The 23,468-nt window shown below is 39.5% G+C and overlaps 3 protein-coding genes across 4 annotated transcripts; 2 read left to right on the forward strand and 1 right to left on the reverse strand.

The window, feature by feature from the left end:
• Positions 1-195: 195 nt before the first annotated feature.
• On the forward strand, positions 196-5,483 carry LOC104450961 (exosome complex component RRP41 homolog). Of its 2 annotated transcripts, XM_010065698.3 has the most exons (12): positions 196-356; positions 1,030-1,169; positions 1,308-1,354; positions 1,466-1,526; positions 2,287-2,325; positions 2,448-2,515; positions 3,835-3,913; positions 4,008-4,044; positions 4,498-4,614; positions 4,744-4,829; positions 4,926-5,015; positions 5,184-5,483. In XM_010065698.3, the coding sequence occupies exons 2-12, from the start codon at positions 1,116-1,118 to the stop codon at positions 5,229-5,231; spliced, it is 726 nt and encodes a 241-aa protein (XP_010064000.2). In that variant the 5' UTR covers positions 196-356; positions 1,030-1,115; the 3' UTR covers positions 5,232-5,483. The 2 variants fall into 2 exon arrangements, with proteins under 2 accessions (XP_010064000.2, XP_010064002.2); XM_010065700.3 differs by lacking the exon at positions 196-356 and having other exon boundaries at positions 1,114-1,169; positions 1,308-1,374.
• Positions 5,484-11,994: 6,511 nt separating this feature from the next.
• On the forward strand, positions 11,995-17,059 carry LOC104450963. Its single transcript, XM_010065701.3, has 5 exons — positions 11,995-13,098; positions 13,260-14,008; positions 14,088-14,177; positions 14,622-15,395; positions 16,502-17,059. The coding sequence occupies exons 1-5, from the start codon at positions 12,996-12,998 to the stop codon at positions 16,631-16,633; spliced, it is 1,848 nt and encodes a 615-aa protein (XP_010064003.2). The 5' UTR covers positions 11,995-12,995; the 3' UTR covers positions 16,634-17,059.
• A 1,984-nt stretch (positions 17,060-19,043) lies between these two features.
• Positions 19,044-22,598, reverse strand: LOC104450964 (transmembrane protein 50 homolog). Its single transcript, XM_010065702.3, is given in 5 exon segments — positions 19,044-19,353; positions 19,722-19,874; positions 22,082-22,169; positions 22,302-22,400; positions 22,403-22,598. Coding segments are annotated over 5 exon segments (405 nt in total). The 5' UTR covers positions 22,434-22,598; the 3' UTR covers positions 19,044-19,319.
• Between the last annotated feature and the right edge of the window lie 870 nt (positions 22,599-23,468).

Below are 23,468 nucleotides of genomic sequence, written 5' to 3' on the forward strand. Positions count from 1 at the left end.
CGAATACACCGGGTCTACAACCCATTTCCACAGGTTTACCGATAAAATTTACAGTAAATTTTACAGTAAGAACTAAGAAGACCAGCAAATAGAGATTCAGGAAAACTTTTCAAAACGGCAGAAGCGACAAAAATAGAGAAGTTGGGAAGAGTAGCAAATAATAAAAATAAATAAAATAAAAAAAAATCGAAAAGAAAAAGGGAAAAGCCCGCGGACAAGCCCGCGTCGGCCTGGTTTTTTCCTTTCTTCACATCTCTCGCTAAGTGTAGAGCGACGAGGGCGGCGCCGTTGGACGAGCGACAGAGCAAAAGATCCGTGCCAGAATCTGCTAATTTCTGGGTTGAATTCGTGGAGAGGTTGGTGATTCGATCTCCCGGTAGTGTTGGTCATAGTAGTTTCGCTTGAATCGTAATCGTTGCCTGAATTCCGTGCTTAAATGATCCGGCCAGCTGCTGCACGTAATCCGTTCGATGAAATGCCCATGAGAGTTAGCTTTGTTTTTCCTTGTCTAAACCTCAAGGCAATCCGACCTAGGTTTCCTTTCAAGCTCGCACTCTAGCAGTTTCTCCACGCCCAAGTCTGCTTCGTTGTTTCTTTGCTTTGTTTTTCTTTCTATGTCCTCTCGGTTGTACTCTGGCGTCCTGGCCGCCCGGGGGAACTTAATTGTGCCGGCTGGTTTAAAAGCCCGTACGGTTGGTGTGAAGCGGGTCATTGGCGAAAGGCGTGTAAATTACTTAAATCAGTATGCACAAGAAATAGGTGAATTCGATGGCTTTTTTGCTCAATTTCATGCGGAGTCAGATTCTCGTCAGTACTTGCTACCCATTGCTGTTGAATTTTGAGATGCTTTTTATGTTTCTGTTTGGGGGCTTAGTGGAAATTGCCTAAAGTTTAAATCTTTTGTGAGTTGTGTTGATGATTTAGGATATTGAAATCTGCCTTTACGTCTCCAATGCTTGCCCAACACTAGTTTTACCACTGTGTATCTTACACTATCAATAACTGCAACCGACATTGTCTTGCTGATAGTGAACCATCAAGATATCAGCTTGCCTTTGGTTGTCAAGACAGTCACTGAAGCTGTTTTTTTAAGAATTCTGGTGCTTTTGCAAGAGATGGAGTATGTTAGCCCCGAAGGACTCCGCATTGATGGTCGGCGGCCCATGGAAGTAATCTCTCTCTCTCTCTCTCTCTCTCTCATGTGCCCGTTTTGCGCGAGCATACAAGGGTTCATGATGCACAAATAGATGCATGAACGAGTTTGTGTTTAATTTTGTTGCTTCCTTTTCCATATCTTTTGACCTTAGATGAGGAAACTTCAAGCAGAGATTGGGGTTGTCGCCAAGGCTGACGGGTATGCCAAACCACAGTTTGGTAGTAGTTTCTTTCTTTGCTGTATCTCTTTATATTCGACCAAACCAACAATGGCAGTCCATACGGATTGACTGAACTGACTTTGCTACAGTTCTGCTGTTTTCGAGATGGGCAACACCAAAGTCATTGCTGCTGTTTATGGTCCGAGAGAGGTATCGATCAGAAGATCTTTTGTTTTTGCATGTTATTTACCTTGAAGTTTTTAGTGGCGGTTTTTTTTGTCTGCTTCGGTCCATCACATCGCAGCACTTGGGAAGTCTGACCTGTTTTTGCTTTTGGGCATGATCTGTTCTTTTGGATAATGCTAATCAACTTTAATCTTTTCTTGCACTGACTTGTTTACTAGCCTAGAATTTTTCAATGATAGTGGTCCAATTTTGCATTGTGTGAATCTTAAAATTTTTAAGTTGACAATAGTGGCACGTGAATTATCTAAGCTTCAATGACTGAGGATGCACAGACTAGCGAAGTAACCATTTCCACGTTTCTGTATGTATTTGAGTCCAGGCTGCTTAAGCCTTGTCATTAACACTAATGCTGTGACTTTCTGGGCAAAAGCAGCTTTAGTGGGCTTAACATAGTCAATTTATCCATTAAGTGCATGGTGGTGGTTGTTTTCTCTCTGCAAAGAAATGTTACCAGTTTTGAAGTTAAAGCTGCAAAAATATTATGTTGAGAATTATGAAGGGAAATTATCTACTGTAAGTAAAGGCCTTATGTCATGGGGAAGGAATTCTTGTAGGTAAAATGCATGAGTGAGGATGTATGGTTTCTTTTTGTAGAGATTTTAATTAGTACTTTTTATGCCTTTTCAACTATAATCAGACATATATTTTATTGTTTATATTAAAAAAATTTATTAGATAATCTGAATGTAATGCACAATTTAATGGATCTTCTGCTCTTATGCAGGTGCAAAACAGGAGCCAACAACTGAATGATCAGGCTCTGGTAAAATTCATTCATTTGTGTATCTTGTGTATTCGGAAGCAGCTTTGTTTCATCCACCGTTCCATGCTAAATAGAAAGGAAGAGAAGTTTTTAGTTATATCAATCATTTTTATATCTTGTAGGTACGCTGTGAGTACAGCATGGCTAATTTTAGTACTGGAGATCGAATGAGAAAACCTAAGGGTGACAGGTTGGTTCTTCTCTTGATATGTTGTTTTGATTAGTAGGAAAAACAACTTATGCATCCAACATAGAATAAGCAGTGAAATATGGTAAGCAGGTGCTTCTGCAGCTGTTTCAAATGCTAGTAGGGCTGTTACACCTGGATAACTAATAATTAGAGCAGTCTCCTTGGTAGTTATATATGACACCGACCAACTATATAATTAAAGATGTACCTGTAATTAAAAAGCATCTTAACTCACACAACATGATAGCTTATGCACTTAGCAAAATTGCCTCTTTTACTCTATACAAGGCCAGTGCTTAAAAAAAAAAAGAAATAAGGAAGAAGGGTAATCTCTGATTGGCTAGACAGTTAATGTGCCAATTGGTCTTTACAATATGCGCATCAAAGAGTTGCATGAGAGACATGGCCAGATGTTTTTGTTATACATGCTAGCTGAGGTTTCAAAATCCTGCCTCGAAACCTCTCTCCCCTAACTCTGATTGTAATTCATGCTTGCAAAGTTCCAAAATTACCAGCAATATCCCTGTGGGAGTGAGACGCGTGTCAGGGTCCAGTCATAATAGTTCTCCTCTCATTGGTTGGGCATATGCATTCTTGTCAATTTTTCTTAAGGTTCTCAATGTTAATGTCACTGCCATTGTTCAATTTAATAATTGCTGCTGCCTATCGGGAAGTTCATCATGCCTGAATAAATACACCAAAAACAACATTTTTACTCTTTGATTATGAGTTGTTAAGAGAAGTAAACAATCCTAATTGGTGTAGGGTATTGTTAAGCTGCTATGTCCAAAGGCATGTGGGGGCAAAAATTAACTGTGGAGAGAGATGTGTTATTTAAAATGTTGATTCTGTTCATTGAGATATGTCAACCAAGGCCAAAAAAAAAAAAAAAAAAAGAAAAGTCAATCACTCCCAAAATAGGTCATGTCCTTTCCTTTTCTGGTGTTTGCAATAAGTGAGTTGCCGATTTCTGTCTCTTTTCGGTAAGCCAGGCCAACCTTTGATAAGTGGGTGCTGAGACATATATTTAATATATTAAGAAGTCAATCCTGAAACTTCTATAATCTCCGTATTTCTTATATTGTAAATGTCTTAAAAGAAAATCCATTTTGATAATTTCTGCTGTGGCTGTGGAGTGCTATATCTGTTCAGTGCTCTTATGATTGTAACTGGTTTCTGTTAGAGCACACATTGATTGGGTGACCTGCTGGAGAATGTGTCTTCTGTTGCCTATTATTATTAATATCTATGGATATGCTTTGTTGTAACTAATAATTGCTACCTGTATTTGTCTGATTCCCACATACTTTTGTGTTCAGACGGTCAACAGAGATATCTCTTGTCATTCGACAGACAATGGAAGCATGTATATTGACTCAGCTTATGCCTCGTTCTCAGGTTATGTAACAGCATTTTCATAATCTATTTTGTTTTTGAATGCCTTTTTTTTTTTTTTTAATTCTTATAAATGATTTTCTTTTTAATGTCACAGATAGATATATATGTCCAAGTTCTTCAAGCAGATGGAGGTAAGTACGGTCAAATAGTAAAATCTAGATGCATTGTCCTTCATGTTTCTACCATTCTCATAAGTTCTCGGATGCTCTCTTTCTCTTCTTCATGAGGCTGGACATTGCCTGGTGATGTCTTTGATTTTCTCATTTCACGGCTAAATAATACATATGCCTTGTCCAGATAAATGTCAATTTTCATTGATAATCCTTCTGTAAACTGATTGTGGTACACATTTTTTCATCCTCATAAGCTGCATCAGTCATGCCATCCCATGCAATGTTAGCTTTAAGGATCATGGCATTTTGAGAGAAGTGAGTGACAATGGCAAGCACTCAATGGTCCTCTTGCTTATGGGCTATGCACATCAGCACTCTATTGTTAACAATGGAACACTAGGATTCTTTATCTGTCATGTGCATTTGTTAGGCCCAATAAAACTGTCATTTGACTGTGGCAGTTTTACACAGGAACTCGGTCTGCGTGCATCAATGCTGCCACTTTGGCCCTTGCCGATGCTGGGATCCCAATGCGCGATTTTGTTACATCATGCAGTGCTGGATATCTGAATAGCACACCACTCCTTGGTTAGTGTATATACAAGTTGTGTCTTTTCCTTAAGTTCAACTGTTTGGTGAATTAAATGACAACATAGTAAGCTAGTGCTGCAGATTATACTTTGGAGCTAATTTTGCCTTTTCTTGTAACCCGAACAGATTTGAATTATGTGGAAGATAGTGCAGGAGGCCCTGATGTTACAATTGGAATTCTACCAAAACTCGACAAAGTTACTCTTCTGCAGGTCCCAAGTGATCGTATTATTTGTCAAGCTTTTTTCATGTCTTAGCAATCTTGCGAAATCTGCAATTCACTTTGATTTTGATGTTTTCTGCTGCAGATGGATGCTAAATTACCTCTCGATCTCTTTGAAAATGTCATGCAACTTGCAGCAGAAGGCTGCAAAGCAATTGCAGAATACATTCGAGAAGTAAGATTTTACCTCACATTTGAAATTCAACGAAAGAACAACTTCTGATATTTTGGCGTTTGGAATATCAGGGTCAATTGACTTTTGATTGATGTGATGTTTCCCCTTGATTTCCATGTTTCCTAAGTCATGCTGCCCGAGCTTCATATACACATTTTTTGGTTGCAGGTTTTGAGTGAGAATACCAAACAACTAGAGTTCCGGCGGGGTGTGTAGCGTTTTAAGTCGATGATTGTTGCACTTCTGGGCAAAGGTTTTGGATGTAAAATTTGGATTTGATGCCTTGGAAAAGGCAGGATGCGAAAAAGGAAAAGAAACTCTCTCCCCTTTCATTGCGTAATCCCTTGCATTAAAGGGCTACTTCTTATGCCCATGTTATTGGAGTCAAGAGTGCAACAACCCTTGTCCTTCAGTTGCTGTGCCTATGTTATTGGAGTCAGAATGCAACATCTCTTCTCCTTCGATTGAGATCCGCTTTGATGACGTCCATATAGCATGTTAAAAGGATGTTTATTCACTATAGCGAAGGAAGAATTAACGCAACGATATGTGGCGACGCTTGTGTGGATTGTTGGTGGGTCTCAAAAGTCGTGGCCCTGTGTGGAGGCACAGTACTGCAACAAAGCGTTAGCAGAAATTTCTGTGAACGATGACGCGTCAGGGTGCTTCTAATTTCCCAGAAGTTGTTCCTCTCAGCTCGATTCGACTGAAATTTTGCGCCAAAGCTGCCTCATTCATGCCATCTCCATCCATTTGAGAGAGAGAGGGAGAGTTGATGCCAATATGACAATGTCATGTGAAGAGCGAATTTATACGCAATCATCACATTCGGCTTGTGATGGTGCAGTGCTTAATTTGTCCTAAAATAATTTTTTAACCACAAACATTCACAAAAGTAGTATGGTTGTAACAAATTTATTCTCTATTAATTTTAATTAAATTTTTATCGCCAAATTGCTGAATTAAATGACACGTAGCATTATATTAATTTGGGTTTTTTCGTGATATTAATTTAATTTAATGGAAGACAAATTTATCATAAATATATTAATTTTGGATCTTTCGTGATTGATCAAACACTTAATTTTAAATAAATTTATCATGAGTATATCAATATAAGGTTTTTCGTGGCATTAATCTTATAATATACCTACAATTAATTTACCTACAATTAATTGGGTAATTTTTCAGTCGGAGTGGCGCTCTATTGGCTTGAGATCCGCTAGAAACTTTTCTACCTACAAAAGCCAAAGAAGGTTTTATTTTCTATGTTCATGACAATAATTGACACTATAAAATACGGTACATTATATCACATTATATGAGTATACAACTCAATTTTAGTACAAAATTAATGAGTCTAAGTCTATATTAATCGCGTTTGTGTGTGTGTGTGTCACATTTTACTAGACTTTTACCAAGTTTGCATGCGCTAACAATCTCAACTTATAAGTAACAAAATGTATGGTACAATAATTGTATTAGTTTCAAAATTGTATCGGCTAATTTATTTTTTATTTGGTATCTTTGAAGTCATTTATATCTTTCCAAACTCATCACATACAAAGTGAATTTCTTTACGAAAAGTAGGTTATGATTTTAACCAAGTGGTGTTTTTTAACTTCCTTTTCGAAGTCTCATGTATAAGAAAATTTCATCAAATGATTTAAGAAAACTAACAAATGCTAAATGCATATTAATTCATTCTGCCAATAGAGATAGGAAGTACGTAAAGTTTTGAGGAAAATTTCAAAAAAGTTCAAAGTAAGGTTGTTTTTTTTATAAGAGAGCTTAGAGTGAAATATATCTAAAATAAAACTCTGAAGTTACCAATTACGTCTCCAAAAAAAGGTTCCGAGCTTATTAGCAGATCAAATCTTTGCCCATCAGCGAGCTCATGCATTTAGTGAGCATAGCACGTGCATCCTTCATGCAACTCGAGTGCATTTTTTGATGCACGTGAGACTCACAGGCTTGCTGTACCTGAATTTCAAAAAATCCAAAGCTCCGAGCGAGGTGCGACCAAAGAAGGCATGCCGAGATCCAACGTATTGAACACGTCGTACACATGCCGGGCCCACCACCCCTATGTCGCCCTCCGGGCCACCAGGTCGTACATGGCCGCCACTACAAAAAGCATCCGGTGGCGCACCTGCTGGGTCAGGATCCTAAATGAGGCCAGCATGAAGATGACCGGGAACCCGACCAGCCGGATCCATTTCTTTCCTGAGAAGGTCCGAGCCGCGAGCCCCGTCGCCAATGGGCGCGGCCACCCCCATCATGAAGAGGTAGTAGATGGCCCCATAGGCTCCGACGTGAAAAACCAGGCCCGCCCGACCCCGCCCGACCCCACTCCATATCAAAGAGTCGGTCAGGGAGGGCCGGAACTCGGGGGGCACATCCAGATGGCTCCCCTTCGGCAGCTAGTCTTTGTTGCATATATTCTCGACAGAGCCGGACAGGAGCGGGCCGAAGACCTAGGAGACACGCAGAATGTCGGACATAAAGATGCACGATTTGTTGATTAGAAGCATTAAGAAGAACGGTTCAGGTCGCGATTGCCGGTGGGGCTATTTCGTTGGTCACATCTAAATTGTCAAGTCGAGGTCAGAATGTCTATGCAGCAGTTAGATATGTTGCGGAATAGACAACTCGGGCCGTCAGAATGGTAAAGCAGCGGAGAGAATTATGAAGGCGAACAATTTCTATGCGGTTACGTATTACTAGGATATATTTCTCGTCCAAATTCTAATCGTCTCTCTTTTTCTTCGAAAGCAAGTTTGTATCCTTCATCGGTGAAAAGAGTAACAAATAGACAAATATGACAGCAAGCTGGAAGTTGCGTATAAATCTACCGTAAATCAAGAGTCCGTTTCGGGTATATATGCAGGATTTAAGGATTATATATGATACAACTTTTAATCTGAAAGAACTATGGTTGAAATAATTCTATCGCTAGTTTTTAAGAATTTCATAACATTGGATAAATATGTTATTTAATAAATGGATAATTTGTTGTGAAGCACCAATTTCCAAAAAGAAAAAAAAATCACATTCCAATGATAGGATGGTCCAAGGTTTTTTTTTTTTTTTTTGAACTAAGGATGGTCCAAAGTTAACCCAATCGAAATAATGTCAATCATGTACCAATCACGTGAAGGAATCTCTCACTCCAAGCAAAAAGGATCCCATTTTCACCCGACAATATATATTTGATCTCATAAACCAAACGAGCCCTAAAGAATACATGTTGGCAGCGCATTTATGTTAGATAAGTTAAAGGAAATCTCATTGAAATCGCTATAACAATGGGAAAGTCATTCTAAATTGCAAAGTTCCGTCTAAGATTTTATTTGCTACAGTCACAGTAAAAATTCTGACGAATTTTAGATTGATTGACAGAAGCCTAATTAGCATCACTTTAGAGCCCATGACTTCATTTCGAATGCAATCTTTTGTAAATCGTAGCTTCTCTCAATTTTCTCAAAAGTTATAGATCAAAGTACTTAACATTTTAAAATTTAAAATGCGTCGATTCATACAATTCCTAAATATACTTCAAAAAAGTAATTTTCAAAATAAATCTCTCTCTTTGACTTGAAATAAAAAACGATTTCTCTCGAAATTATCTGCCTAATTAGACCTCTCCCTGCCACGCCATGCCTAAAGGTTGCCTAATCATCACCTTCGTCCCAGTCATTTTTTACTTCTCTCGGATTGATTTTTGACATCGTGCACAATCTTTATTCTTTTCTAATTAACCTATCATAAATAATTTAATCCAAAGAAAGAATTGCACACGTCCAACCAAGTTTTAATTTATGGATCTGTTACTCCACATATTTAATTTCTTTTTGAGTTTGTATTCAAAATGTGGATAAGAAAATATTTTGAAATACATTTTAGAATTTCGTGTGTGGAAGTATTTTCTTATTATTATTAAGTTTAGAAATGGGCAAAAACAAATGTAAATTGAAACAAGGTTTAAATCCATTTTATTTACAAGGTAGACTAGAATTGAAAAATTAATAACTAATACTACATCTAGCGATAGGATAAAACTTTTATACTTTTAAGCATAACAATAATGTCATTCAACTCAGTTACTCTTACCGACCAAAAAAAAAAAAAAAAAACTCAGTTACTCTTAAACTATCTATTCACTCAACTGAAAGATTACAATAAATTAACAATTGAAATACAGGAAAAGATATCTATTTTACACGTAAATATTCTATAGATTAAGTAGCTTAATTCTCCCTGAAAAAAATGGAGACATTGGAAAAAAATAATATCAAGGAAAATTAAATTTGATATTAGAGTAAACTAACAGATAGATCAAACCATCAACATAGAAAAGTTAGACAAATTCCATTTTTTTTAAAAATAAGTTTTTGTTAATTATAGGATATAATGGTGTCAATAAAGAAAAAGAATGAATGAGAAATTTTTGTTTTTGTCCCTATTGCATTCCACACTTCAATTTTCTTCAGGGAGGGATTTCTCCATTAAGCACAACCGCCAAATATTAGAAGAACTATTAGGGAATTCTTTTCACTTTACTAAGTAAAAAGTTGCATTTTATATTATTCCCTAAAATTTTAATTTGTCTTATCTTTACCATTTAGTTGGACGCACTATTTCCGGCCCCTACATGACAAATCCACCCAATTTCTACCAAAAAGACAAAATTACCTTCTATCATTTAACTGCAATATAAATTGGTGGTCTCAAATTTATTTACTTTCTTCTTTTTTTTTCAGTTTTTCTATATCTATGTAAGATCTACTTACCATAGTGAAGAAACATAATATGTTTACGTTTTGTTTATTGTAAATTTTCCATGTATATTAAAGACATTGTTCTTTTTTTATTATTATTGTTAGATATTACTTCTTTAAAAATTTATTTTGTCAAAAAGAGAAATTTCCCGGAAATTTAGTTATTTTTCATGTGTCGATTATATTTATGGATAAATTGTTAAGTAAATCAAATTTAATTAAATCAAAAAATTGCACAAAGTAAGAAAATTTTCTTTTTGAAAATGCAAGTGAAATATCATTATTTTGGATTGACAAAAATTAACATCATTTATGAATTGATTGTTCGCCAAGAATATCAAGATATCTCATTGTACATAATGTTTTTAGTGTTTTCCTATATTTTCATTGAGCATCTTACGGGCTCTATATAAAAGTATCTAGCTAGTATAATAAGGAAAAACGATAAATTCTTTGATATTATATATATATAGACTAATGAAATTAATAAAAATTTCACCAATATATTGAGATTTTGAGATAAGAGGGACAAAAAAATAGATAAATTGTTATAATATCTATGATGAAAAAGAGATTTTTCAGTTTTATGTTATATTATTAGTGAGATGATTTTACACGGACCATGTGAACATCATAACAATATATGAGAATGTACATTTCTTTAATACGCTAAGAAAACAAAGTATGCGAAATACTTAATTATGGAACTATCATGAATAGAAAAAGAAAAAAAATAGACAAGAGAATGAGTGGGGCCATCAATTTAAACTACAATTAAAAGATTATTGACAGTTTCATCTTTTTAGTATAAATGGGGTAGATGTAGTCATTTTTATGTTTTTGTTTTGGTTGAAACGAGATGTAATCATTTATGAGATAGAAAGAGCGCCATCATTTATTTTTTATTATTTAGATATTCTTGTTTAATTCTTTCATAAGTTATCATGTCTCATCTATCTTCTGTTTTTTAGTTTGAGTTAGTGCATTAAACATGTTAACAAAATCGATCCTACTTAGAAAAAATTGGTTGCGGTGTAATATTATATAACAATATAATTGCCAAAAGTAATGATATTGTAAGATCGTTGGCTCATGAAAAACGATTTCAACGGTGTCAGTGATAGTCTCCAATAGAGGCTAAGGACAAAAAGGAATGTCAACATGAAATAAAAAAATTAAACTAAAACTGAAATAACAAGGAAAATATGGTACAGAATAAATTATTGGATTGGAGAGATCTTTTTGGCCTAGAATTTCTAAATATGACAATGAAAGATTTAAATTTGTCAAAAAAATATAAAAAATAATTAACTTCAGGAGAGAGAGACGAACGTGAATAGGATGAGAGAGTGATAAGTAACTAGGAAATCTTTAGACATGACGTGGCATGGAAGTCTAATTTGGAAAATTATTTTAGGAGATATCTATCTCAGGAATTTCCTTTTTTTAAAGAAATCCAATTTGGTAAAAAAAAAGAAAAGAAAAGTCAATTTTGGCCGACAAGGGAAGGGTAACCTTTTATCTTCAAACAGGAAAATTATGATGACAACAATGAATTTTAAATGAGCTAAAGAGTCCATCCTATTTTTTTATAGTGGCAAAAAAATAAGAATACTCGAGAGTATTGACATGCTGAAAAAAATTGATTACATAATTAAATTCACGCGAGTGATCATTGACCAAGCCTAATACCAATCTTATATTTGGCACTCATCAATTTAGTAACGGAAGCGACATAGATTTGACCGTTTCATACTTACACAAAAAAAAAATGCGCCGCAAAATTAATTCATTATATTTTATAGAATTCTCGATAAGTTACACGGGAGTTAATGTGACCAATAGTTAACTTTGGCACTTGCGCCCATGAAAAGGGCTAGGTCGGGGTTGGTCGGGTCGGGTCGCCTCGAGAAGGATGTGGGCGGCGACGGTGGTGTCTCGCTGCCCTAAGAGGAGGCGTTAGCATCCGCCACCACCATCACCCCTCCCACCCAACCCGTCCAGCACGCGGGGGGCACGTGCTTAGAGATATAAAAAGTAAAAACCAAAGCTAGAGAGAAAGGAAAGAGAGAGGAATTGGGTGGATTTGTCTGCAGAGTGGGAAGAAGAAAGAGGAAGAGAGAGAGAGAGAGAGAGAGGCTTGCTTTCTTCTGTTCTTCATACGTTTCATTCAAAGTGTCGCCCACCCCCCAAAAAAAAACAACTACAGAAAACTGAAACGTCCCCAAAACTTAATATTAGCAATTTACACACCGAAATCTCTCTCTCATTCTCTGCGCCCCACCCCCACCCCTTCCCTTCCTCCTCCTCCTCGAAATCGCTACTGAGAAACCCTAATCCTTCTCCTCCGTTCCCGTAATCCCCCCAATCCTTCCCAGATTGCACGCCGCGCCGCCGCCTCCTCTCCTCTCCCGTTCCCGTCGCCGGACTCGCCGGCCGGAATTTGAGGACGCCCGGTTTTCGTTTTCGGCCCTCCTCCTCTTGCTCGGGCGGAGCTTGGTTTTGTCGTCGCTCCGGAATCGATTGCGGCGGCGGTGGCGGCGGTTGTGGCGGTGTCGGTGGTGGGCCGGGGGTGCTGGGTTCCACTCCTCTGAATCCGTCGGACGGGGTTTCGCGCCGCCCTTCAAACCCTAGGCCGCCGGGAGTTATCGGGTTCTCGCGTCCTAGGGTTCTGTCGGCGGGGTAATCCGGGCATTGGACCCCCCGCGCGCGCGGGGTTTCGGATTTGAGTGCCCCTCATTGGATTTAATTTGGGGGTTGGTATCGTCGGAATTCCGTCCGGCGCGGGGCTGTCGCGGGGGAATTCGGGTGCGTGCTTTTTCGCGTAATGAGGGTCGCCTGCCCTTGATTCGTGCGTGTGAAATCCCATCTTTTCGTTGGGATGGAGGAGTCCTAGAGGGGAGCCCTCTTGTCATCATCCTACTTATGTCGGGGTAATGCGTCTTCGGGTTGCCATTGCCTTCGTACTCTAGCTTCGCGTTTGCATCAGGATTTTGTTCCTCTGATAGACTTGCCTAGCTGCTTATTGAAGCGGCTCGACCGTCCTTCGAGGGGGTCGTGACGCGGTTACTTCTGATTAGGAAGGGACATTCGTTTTTAGGATAAGGTTTCCGTGACTCTGACCAGATGGGAAAGGGCGGCGAAGTTTAGTTGTTCGGTTTAGGCTCTTAATATTCTCTGAGGATGTGCATTGCTCCCGATGGAAAGAAGTGAACCCACTTTAGTTCCAGAGTGGCTGAGGAATTCTGGCGGCGGCGGTGCTTTGGGGGTCAGCAGCTCAGCCAACCACTCTTCTCATTCAGGTACTTTGCTCTCACCAATCTCCACTCCATTCTAACTTTTGTAATGCCATATTATTTTGGTCATTGCGATAGTCGTTATGCACTTGTAGCAGGTATTAGTGCTGCTTTATTCACATAACGTTTTATATATATATGTTAACTGGAGTGCTTTAATTATCTAGAACCTCCGTCATCGGGATCTCGTAGGAGAAGTAAAACTTCCAAGGGCGGGAATGACTTTGATGGCCGCCACTCATCATTAGACCGCACATCTTCACTTAATTTACGGGGGAGTTCTGGTAATAATGGTCTTGTAAAGAATGCATACAGTAGTTTCAGTAGGAGTCACCGCGACAGGGACCGCGACAGGGAAAGAGGACGGTCAAGTTATGATGAGTGTTGGGACCTTGATGGCTCTGATTCACTGGGATGTGTCTTAAATAGTAGGATTGAGAAAGATCCATTGAGGCATTCCCATTCGATGATTCCAAGAAGGCTTGGTGAACTGTTGCCTCGCCGTGTGGTTCCAGAGGTAAAAACTGGAAGCAATGATGCTCAAAATAACATTGCTAAGAATGGTCCAATTTCTGGGGTTAGTACCATTCAGCATGCTGTATCTGAGAAGGATTTTCCGTTGCTTGGAGCTGAAGAAAGGCAAGGAATGGTGGATAAAGGAAGAGCCTCATCCCCTGGTTTGCCTTCCAACATCAATTGTTTGCCAGGTGCTAGTTCAGCATTAGCTAGTAGTGAAGGATGGACATCGGCTCTGGCACAGGTTCCGAGCATCTCTCCTACTAATGGCGTACAATCCTCTTCTCATCAACAAATTGCAGTTGCTGCTCCGGTATGTGGGACTGCAATGGCAACGACTGGTCTTAAAATGGCTGAAGCTTTAGCACAGGCTCCGCTGCGAGCAAAAACTGATCCCACGGTAAGAGCACTTGATGTGGTATCTTCCAGACCTTTCTATAATTTCCATGGTCAATCTAATTGTTTCTTTTCTCTTGCAGTTGTCAGTGAAGACACAGAGGCTTGAAGAGTTGGCCATTAAGCAATCTAGGCAGCTTATACCGGTGACCCCTTCAGGTTCTAAGACTTCGGTAAGAAGATTTATGAGCTTGTTCTGCTGTTCTGCCCCTTCATTTTGGTTTTTATCTTTCCCTGATTATGGCTTCATGTGTTTAAATCAACAACTTGAAGCAACATTTGTCACCCTAAAAGTTTATATAAATTTTGCTTGTGAGCAACACTGTCACAATGAAGGAGTGCTTTCTTCCAGTATGAATGTCAATGATCAAATAGCTAATTGGGCACTGATTGGATTATATGGTTGCATAGATCTGAGATTGATGCACAAATGCAATTACTTAATTTATTTAACACAGAACTAAAATATATGTTTTTTTTTTTCTTTCTGTGGGTGGAGGAGGATGGTAGGATGCTGTTAAACTGCATGCAGGGTGCTGGTTTTGAAGAGACTTTTTTTCGTCTTTTTGTCTAGGAATATGATGTGATAATAATAACTTATTGTATTTTGTTTTAAGGTGCTTAATTCGTCAGAAAAATCCAAGTTGAAAGCAGCTGTCCGAAATGGGGAGAGAATTTCTGTCGTCAGGAGTGGGCAACAGCAGCCTTCTTTATCTGCTAATCAGTTTCTTCGAGGTGGGCATACTAAATTAGAATCACCACAGACACCTCATGCTGGGAAGTTTTTTGTCCTTAAGCCCACCAGGGAGAATGGTGTTTCTTCTGCTCCAAAGGATATGGGAAGCCCAACCAGTGGTAGTAGCAGCAAATCATTGAGTAGCCAGCCTACTGTTGCTAGTTCTGCAGCTACTGCTCCTTTGAAAAATGCAATCAACCCAACGCATTCCTCTCTGGAGGACAAGTCTGTTGTCACCTTTCTGAACCAGGCTACAGTTTTGGAGAAGAGACCTTCCTCATCTCATGCACAAAGCCGAAGTGAGTTTTTCAAACTCATTAAAAAGAAAAACTCAACAAAAGGTTCTTCTGTTCTCTTAGAGTCAGGCCCTGCAGTCTCATCTCCAAGCAGAGAAAGTTCTTGTCAGTTAATTGAGGAATCAGTCAATGCCCCTGGAAGTCCTGTTGCTGACAATGGTGGTGAGATGTGTAGCAGTGGTGGCAACTCCTTAGAAGCACTGAGACTTCCTAATGTTGAAGATGATCATAGGAGTCTCACAGCAGCAGTTTATCCAAATGAGGAAGAGGCTGCTTTTCTTCGTTCCCTTGGATGGGAGGAGAATGCTGGTGAAGATGAAGGTCTCACAGAAGAGGAGATCAGTGCTTTTATTGAAGAGGTAAATTACTGCCTGCTTAAATGCTGTTAGAATTGGTTTGAATGCTTGATTTCTTGTTAGGTTAGCGTGATGATGATTCCATATTCTTCCGTTGTCGGCAGACTTTCTTAAATGTGAGAATTATGCCTTGTACCCTGCATCATTGATGTTTTTACATGTTACCTCTCCACTTTTGTAACTTTTCACTTTTAATCCTCAAGTTTCATTTTAACAACAAATGACCTCATCTCTAGCAATAGTTGGAAGTCCAAATAAGCTGGCACATGTTTATGAAGATGCATTAGAATGATTGTAAGTACATTATGCCCTTGGGGCTGTTAAATTCTGTCATGCTATCTCCTCTTCTCACTCACACACAAAAAGGAAAGAAAGGGAGAATCTGAGCTACCTGTCATAAGCCCTAATCAGGCACCTCAGATCAGGTGCATGCCAAGACCCGCCTGAAGTGCTTTCCACTGGTGCCAGTGAGCAAGTCTGACACCAGTGGAATTTTCTTCTTTTGGCGGGCATTTTGCCAAGACTCATCTTTGGTAGGAGTTCTGTGGAACTTCAGGTGGGGGATTTTAGAGGATGCATATATACAGTTGGTGGCATAGTATACTGTGGCTTGTTTTGGCTGGAATGGGTTGCTCATATGGTTTTCTGGTGTGGGTTGGTCGAGTTGGAACTTGAAAGAGCCTAAGTTTTTAATTTTTTCAACTCTTTCTCTCCTGAGTAACACAAGCACGTATACTTAGGTGGTACTCACAAATGAGGGACAAAAAGAGGTGTGGGTAAATGATAAACAAGATGGGGGGGCAGCGGCTTTGGATCTGTCGAATTTTGAGGACCTTTGTTGTCATTTCATTTTTTAAAAATTAAACTGAGAGCATCATCTGTTGAGGATGTAAATTATAAGTTTTCATAGGAGTGGGGATACAGAATATAATTGTGCCTACAGTTGAGGATTGAGAACACTATTTTACTTACTTTCTGATTATATCTTGGAGGATGAGAGAAGGTGCTCATTTGGAATTATTTCTTAATGTTTCGCATTAAATGGATCGATTTTCACTATAAAAATTTGGTGGAAATTATTTAACATGTGGATATTATTTGTGGTGCAGTACACAAAAAAGAGGCCATCTTCAAATGTCTGCCGAGCAGTGGAGCCAATCCTCTCAAAACTGTCTGAAACTCGCATTGGTAGTATTGGCGGAGCCTCTGCGGACATCTCTGATTCAGGATTCAAAGCTTGATTTACCAGCTCTGGAAGTCCAAATTTTGTTGGCTGGATGGTCCTTTGTTTTTGAAGGGACACCAATCTTGGGGTATGCAGGAGGATAGGTTCCTGTGGGGATTCTACAAATAGTTCAATAAGATGGAGCTTTCATGTTTGCTTGTGGAAAAAAAGAAGAAGAGAATTCTAGGGAATTTTGTTTTCAGGATAGATAGAGGGTTTACCTTTTCGGTGGAGGTGCTGAGGAGTCCAGCATCTTTTGGGGTATTTTGGTCCTTAATTTTCCTTCTCCTTGAAGAGGGTTCCGATCTTTAGGAAGAAATGCTTCTGGTGTTTCTTTTCATTTTACGACTGAGAAAAAGGAAAAAGAAAGAGGAAGTTCAACGATTCGGTTCCTTTGTTGCTTATGCAGGTTCATATTGGGAGTTATCTCCGACTCCAGCGACTTAGGCCCAAGTAGTAGCATATGTTGAAATACAGAAGAAGGCGATGTCACCTTGTTTATGAGCCAATGTGATCTTTCCTGTCTTGCGAATTGCACCCTGCCCGTTGAGAACAGGTTTTAGTCAGGGCCATTAGTTTCAGACACGCGAGGATGACGTGCTCAAACCACAGCACGTGGGGAGGAACTTGAATTTGACATGGGACGGATATGGCGGACTTGAAATTGACATGGTTTGACACGTTTCATTCGTTCTTGTACATAATTTGCCATGGCTGTTTATTTGGGTGTGAAAATAGGTTGATCGAGTTAACGAAACTTAATCCCACTCAATCATCTGTTTTCCATGCTATGTTCTTTATACATTGTTTCAATCATATGTTGGAATATTGACTAGGTTTTTAATCAGTGAGAAAGCGATATTCGACATAAAAATCAAGGACTTTTTTCACAAATGCTCTCGGTGAATAGAACTATACACGGTTTAATGAAATAGTGGATGGTCACGACAAACACCTAAAAGGCGGAGAAGTCTCGGCTGGAGATATTTCTCTTTGCTGGCAATGTCTCGAGAAAATAATCCTTGAGGCAATGTATACAATCGAAAGTACCCAAATGGATTTTAAATTTTTACTCCTTTCAATGGAATCTTATCTTTCTGTAGCTCCATCTCTATGTGTTCTAGATCGATATTTCTGTTGAACTTGCGGAATATCTCAAATCGCAAGCTCGTGGACGATGGATTTGAGGGGATTGGCTCGACTAACATTGTCTTTCTCGTCCTTGTACTTGAGAAGCTAAGCAAAGAGAAGCGATTTTGATATTGAGGTCACGAACAGATAGCGTAATGCCTGAACACCGGTTGCTAATAGGATGCTGTCCGGGTCAAGAGCCGTAGCTAGCAATTGTTTGATTTTGCCGTATTCTCTGCCCATTGCCGGCACCGGCAAGATCTAGCCCGGAATATCTAGGCTAACTCCAAGCAAGCTCGGAGGGCAGATAAGTGACCGCTTCTAGACTGCTTTTTCAATACCCTTAATTTATTCGGTTCCATGTTCGTTTGAGTCGATAAGAGACTGTTTCCTTACGGTAAGCGGTGACCTAACTCCAGGGCTAATTCGATGAGTAAGCTACCCTTGATTTCGAAGGACGGCCCACCGACAACAAAAAGTCTTTATTTCTCGTGCAGAGCTGACCCAACCAACTTTGCTCTTGCCTTCTTTCTCTCACATTTCGGCCCTGGGTTTAGGTGGATCTCACTAGCTAGACATATTGACATGTGGGTGGACTAGGACTAGTTCACCCATCACCTGCCCGAGTTTCTATTTCTAGTGCAAAGCTTCTCGTCCTCAGCATAAAGGACGAAGGTTTAGCGAAAGGGAGATGAGATCTCTAACTAAAACATAAGACAAGCTACACATTCTATCCGTTCAGTCAAATCGACCCGATGCCTTCTCATCGACGCTGCCGCTTGCTTCTTTTTGTGGAGAAGGAAAAGAGACAGTACCATGTGATGAGGATAATGAAATTTAAAGATTAATGTTTGTCCCTACAAACGGCCGAAAGCGACTCCTCTGCTCGTTAGTTGGAATACTAGCGTGTAGTGGAAACGTTAAATCTCATTTTGAAACATTTCAAAGGTGAGTGTTACTTTTAGCTTAGGGTCAAAAGCACATTGGGTGAGGACGTGTTTTCCTCATAGAGGAATTCGATCCCCACTTCAATTCCCTTAGACGCGACCGTGAGAAGCGGCGGCCCAATCACGAAAGATAACAAAGAAGAAATTACGCTCTCCTCTCCTTCAGATCTAGATTTTTCCTACTCGTTGCAGTTGATAATATTTTCCCTTTCCTATATTTCCATGCTCATTTTCCGATTTGTACAATTGCTTATTCACAAGAAACTTGCTAAGTTCATAATGCACGACCATATTAGTGCCGTGCCGGTTATGACGCATCGATGATTTTGCCAGCAGAAAACGGCAGCAGAGTGGAAAAGGTTCGTTTACACTATCAAACTCATTTGAACACTCACACCGCAAATAGACCGAGTCGAACGGGTTTCCCCACAAAAGCTATGGCTTTGAGTTAAAACAGCCCCTCCTTTCCTTACTCAGAGAACAATAGAATTCAGATATACATAGTCATCTTCTCTGCAATGACGAAGCTTGCTCCGTGCATCCAAATGATCATCACAATTTAGTCGCTCTACAGAGTCCTCCATCTTGATATGTTTACAAAGTACATCGTCGCAGATCACAGCCTCACTCCGAGTGCGCCGTCCAATAAATTAGTCCACTGCAAAAAGCCAATTTTGTTTGAATTAGAATTGCAGTGCTATACCGCTCTTAAATTTAGCAAATAACGATAATATCTTAGTCACTCATTTCTAGTAATCATGTGTCCATGCTTCCACATATCACTGTCATATAGATATGTGAAGGTTGTGTCCAGATTGAATTTTCCGTTTTTGAGAGAGATCAAGGCTAAAGATATCCCAAGTACACAAAGCTTTGCCTTATCATGAACAGATGCCAAGTAAAGTTGTGCTTCTTCTTTAATAGAACAAACCCCATGCTTGCATCATGGATACCACACAATTCGATGAGATCAAGAGAGAGACATTGTATATCCAAGAAAATTCAGGCTTGAAGTGCAAAAGGTACCTGATCAACACAAACACACATTGCAAGACACCAGCAACTCCAGTCCAAACTGAAGGTCCAGTGGTCACGAGTGAATCTTGAATTAATAGGCCCACAGATGCTGCCAGAGAGACAAAGGAAACAACATAGGCAAAGAAAAGCCAAAGCTTCAACCTGTTGCATTAAAGAGAGAATTATCAATCATTGCCCAAGAGGATCAGCAAGGAACCCCCTCATCTATTTCAACTTGAAGGAGAACATGCAAATACTACAGCTACCTAAAGCATCAAAAGCATGCAAAGTGTCGTCCTCAAGGAAAACACAAGCAAGTGCAGGCTGGTGAAGTTCCATAGTCACTATCATGACAGCTGCAGAAAGGCCAACTTTTGCCCCCCTCATTTGGTATCATCATCACCAGAAACAGTAGAACATGGTATAGAAAGAATAACAAAATTTAGAGCATAAGATCATTGCCTCAGAAGCAGGATCCTATCTTAAGAATTGCACAATGCACCATTCACATTACTTATAACGATGAAAGCAATCAGTGACAGGACAAGCGATGGATGCTCAAGTGAAAACCACATGATAATGCATCCTAAGTACGAGGGAAATCAATAAATTAATTCCACTGGAAGCCCAGATAACTGATGTAGAGGGGCAAGCCACAGTATTCTCTTAAAGGTAACCGCATGTTCTCGAAGCTCACAGCACGGATTATGTGGTAAATCCATGATTACTCTAGAAAATGAGGGTATCTCGTGCCAGGCAGAAATAAATCCAACTGCTCCCTGTCACCAACCACTTATATCTCAGGAAATCATACGGCCGAATGACTCCAACCAGTTTAGTTACTCATCACAAAAGATGAGAAATAACTGCTAAAAAAGGCATAAAGACAAAACTCCAAGTCCAGAGATTATGAAGTCTGATTCCATTCCACAAGCATGAATACAACCTCGGATCAATAAATAAATGAATATGTAATTTAATATGTAACGCCTTAAACCAATCTTTAGAGCCATTAAATAGTAAGAAGATGGCAGTAGTGACATCTTATCCAGAAAATTCAATGTAATGGCTCCGAAAGTAATTCTTTTTTTCAGAAGAAGTTCCCTCTCATATTGCTCTCGCGTTTCATCTGCTGATTTATACTCCAAAAAAATAACTAAAGCCAACCTTGGCGAGCCTATACTAATGGCAAAGCAAAAGCTCCATCCACTCTCTTTCAGTATTAAATGTCATGGCTCAGAAAGTCGTTCTCATATTGCTCAGAAAAAGTTCCCTCTCGTATTGCTCTTGTTTAGTTTTCATCTGCTAATATATGTGCCCAGAAGATCACTAAAGCCAACCTTTGCAAGCCTATACTAACAGCAAAACAAAAGCTCCATCCACTCTCTTTTAGTATGGCACAGAAACCTCGCTATTGTGATGATCAAAACAGAGAAAACAAAAGATTGACCAGTAAATGGAGCCACTTTCAGTACTTCAACCTGGACCATCATAAAGTATTTTGAACCTCTCGAGTTTGACATTGTAAACTCCTCCATTATCACAGACAATCGCTCTCCAATCCATATATTTTTTCAAGCAAGTATTGTAAATTCAAAAAACCAATCATCCAGAGCCAACAGCAGCACCACACCAAGGAAAAAGAAATTGCTTTGGTCGTGTGCTAGTCTCCCAGAAACACCATCCCATGCATCATGAGAAGACTAGAACTTTGAAAGAAGCAAGAAAATGGGGGTTGCTTTTCAGTCATGAATACAAATCAATAGCACAGCCACGCCTCTTCAAAACATACTAATAGCAAACAAACAATTTGAGACAGGAAGATTAGTGTCGAAAACAGTGACCCTCGGGGACGAAAGCAGCTCTTTTTCTTTAGAAAAAGGTTCTTGTGAACAAGGAAGAAGGGCTAGTTCACTCTAGATCGAATGAAACCGGACATTGTTCTTTCACAGCTCTAGAGAGAGAGAGAGAGAGAGAGAGAGAAGTCGACGGTCAAGAAAGTGTCTCAACCAACAAGAAAGTCACGAAAGAGAGAAGATGGTGCCTTTCCCTTCTTGATCCCCTCCTCTCCCTTCAGTCAATCCATCCATCGGCTCCCTTACTCTATTTCCGAGATCCAGAGATAGTCAAATAGCACCACGTCCCAGCATCCCATGTATTGCAATTCTCAAAAAACAAGATCGTCCAATATACTACTTACGAAAGTACTCAGTCTAAAACGCAATCCTGCATACGATAAGTTCCAACATTCCCCCAACAAGAGTCCTAATTTCCTTTCATAAGCTCAAAAAAGATCACTTCCACCGAGCAGAATCAACGCATCGCACAGCAAACAAAAAACAAGGAACAACAACAAGCAAAAGTCTGACCTCCACTCGCCGTCGTCGTAAGGAGAGTAATCGATGTCCTCCCTCCTCACGCAATTGAACATCAGCGCCGCCAAAGAAGCGAAGATACCTTTCCAAAAAAAGGGCGAAATCGAAACCCCGTCAATCGCGCGCTCACCTCGTCCTCGAATTCAAGCCATCATTCGAAAAACCTCACGTGCGCATGCATATACATCGGAAGCGACGCGAGGGGGGGACGTACCGGGGAGGTAGTGGACGAAGGAGACGGTGACGGAGCTGCACACGACGGCGTCGACCCAGAACCACCAGCCGGCGCCGAACACGGCGCCGGCGAAGCCAACGAGAAGATCGCCCACAGTTCGGACAAATCCATGGCGGAGATCGACGGCGAAATCGGATTCGGGGCTCCGATTTTCAGGTTTCGAGGGAGGGAGAGGGGAAGAGAGGGATCGAGATGGCAAAGCGTTTTCGTCTCGAGCACACGAAGACGAAGAGACGAAAACGCGAGCGGTGTACGACTTCCTGTCTGCAACTTTACTGCGGGTGAAATGTTTTTTTTTTATCCCCTCTTTTTCTTTCTTTTTTTAATAAATAATCTCAATTAAAAAATATATTTTTTATTGTATATTTACACATAAATTATCATCGATTATGAAAATATTTTACGGCGCCTCTCTTTTGAGAAAAAAAACCCACCGCTCAAAATGCCTATAATTAGAGATTACCATTGAGCAAGTCAAAAAGCGAGGTTAATATTAACCGCAAATATACATTTAAAATGTTCGGCCATGCTCGAGCTAAAGTTTGCCCTTCATAACTCTTGGCCCTAAGTAGAGGTGTGCAAAACAAAATATCTAAACTAGTTGATTAAGTCCGATTTCTAATTCTTATAAATGGAACCAGTGTTCACACCATCTTATTTTCGATTTTAAGGGGGAGCCGGACCAAACCAATTATATATATGTGTGTGTGTGTTTTATTTTTATTTTTATTGTTTCTTAAATTTTTTTGATAAAGTATGAATTAAACACCATCTCAATCCAATTCAAAGTAATAGGATAAAGAGTAAAGGAAAAAAGAAATGTGACTGGTTTCATCTGACCAAATTACACCGGTGGTGTGATTCGATTCTTAGTCTTAGAATCAATCAGTTTAGTCCTCCTTTCTCAAATTTGGGAATTGATCTTCTTAGTCCGATTCCCAATTCCATGTTAGAATTGGATTGGATTGAAAATTAATTACCCCTTATCCTCAGTACCAACAAGTTGAAAAGCGTACTTGCTAGTTGATCAAGACTATCTGTAAGGTCTTCGGCAACACACTCTCAGGTAAATAACAAACCGTAGCACAACAATACAAAATGTGGTAGATGCCATTATTAAAGTGTTGTGTGCTATTGGTGATTACG

This window comes from Eucalyptus grandis, chromosome 6, assembly GCF_016545825.1.
Source record: "Eucalyptus grandis isolate ANBG69807.140 chromosome 6, ASM1654582v1, whole genome shotgun sequence".
Classification (NCBI taxonomy): Eukaryota; Viridiplantae; Streptophyta; class Magnoliopsida; order Myrtales; family Myrtaceae; genus Eucalyptus; species Eucalyptus grandis.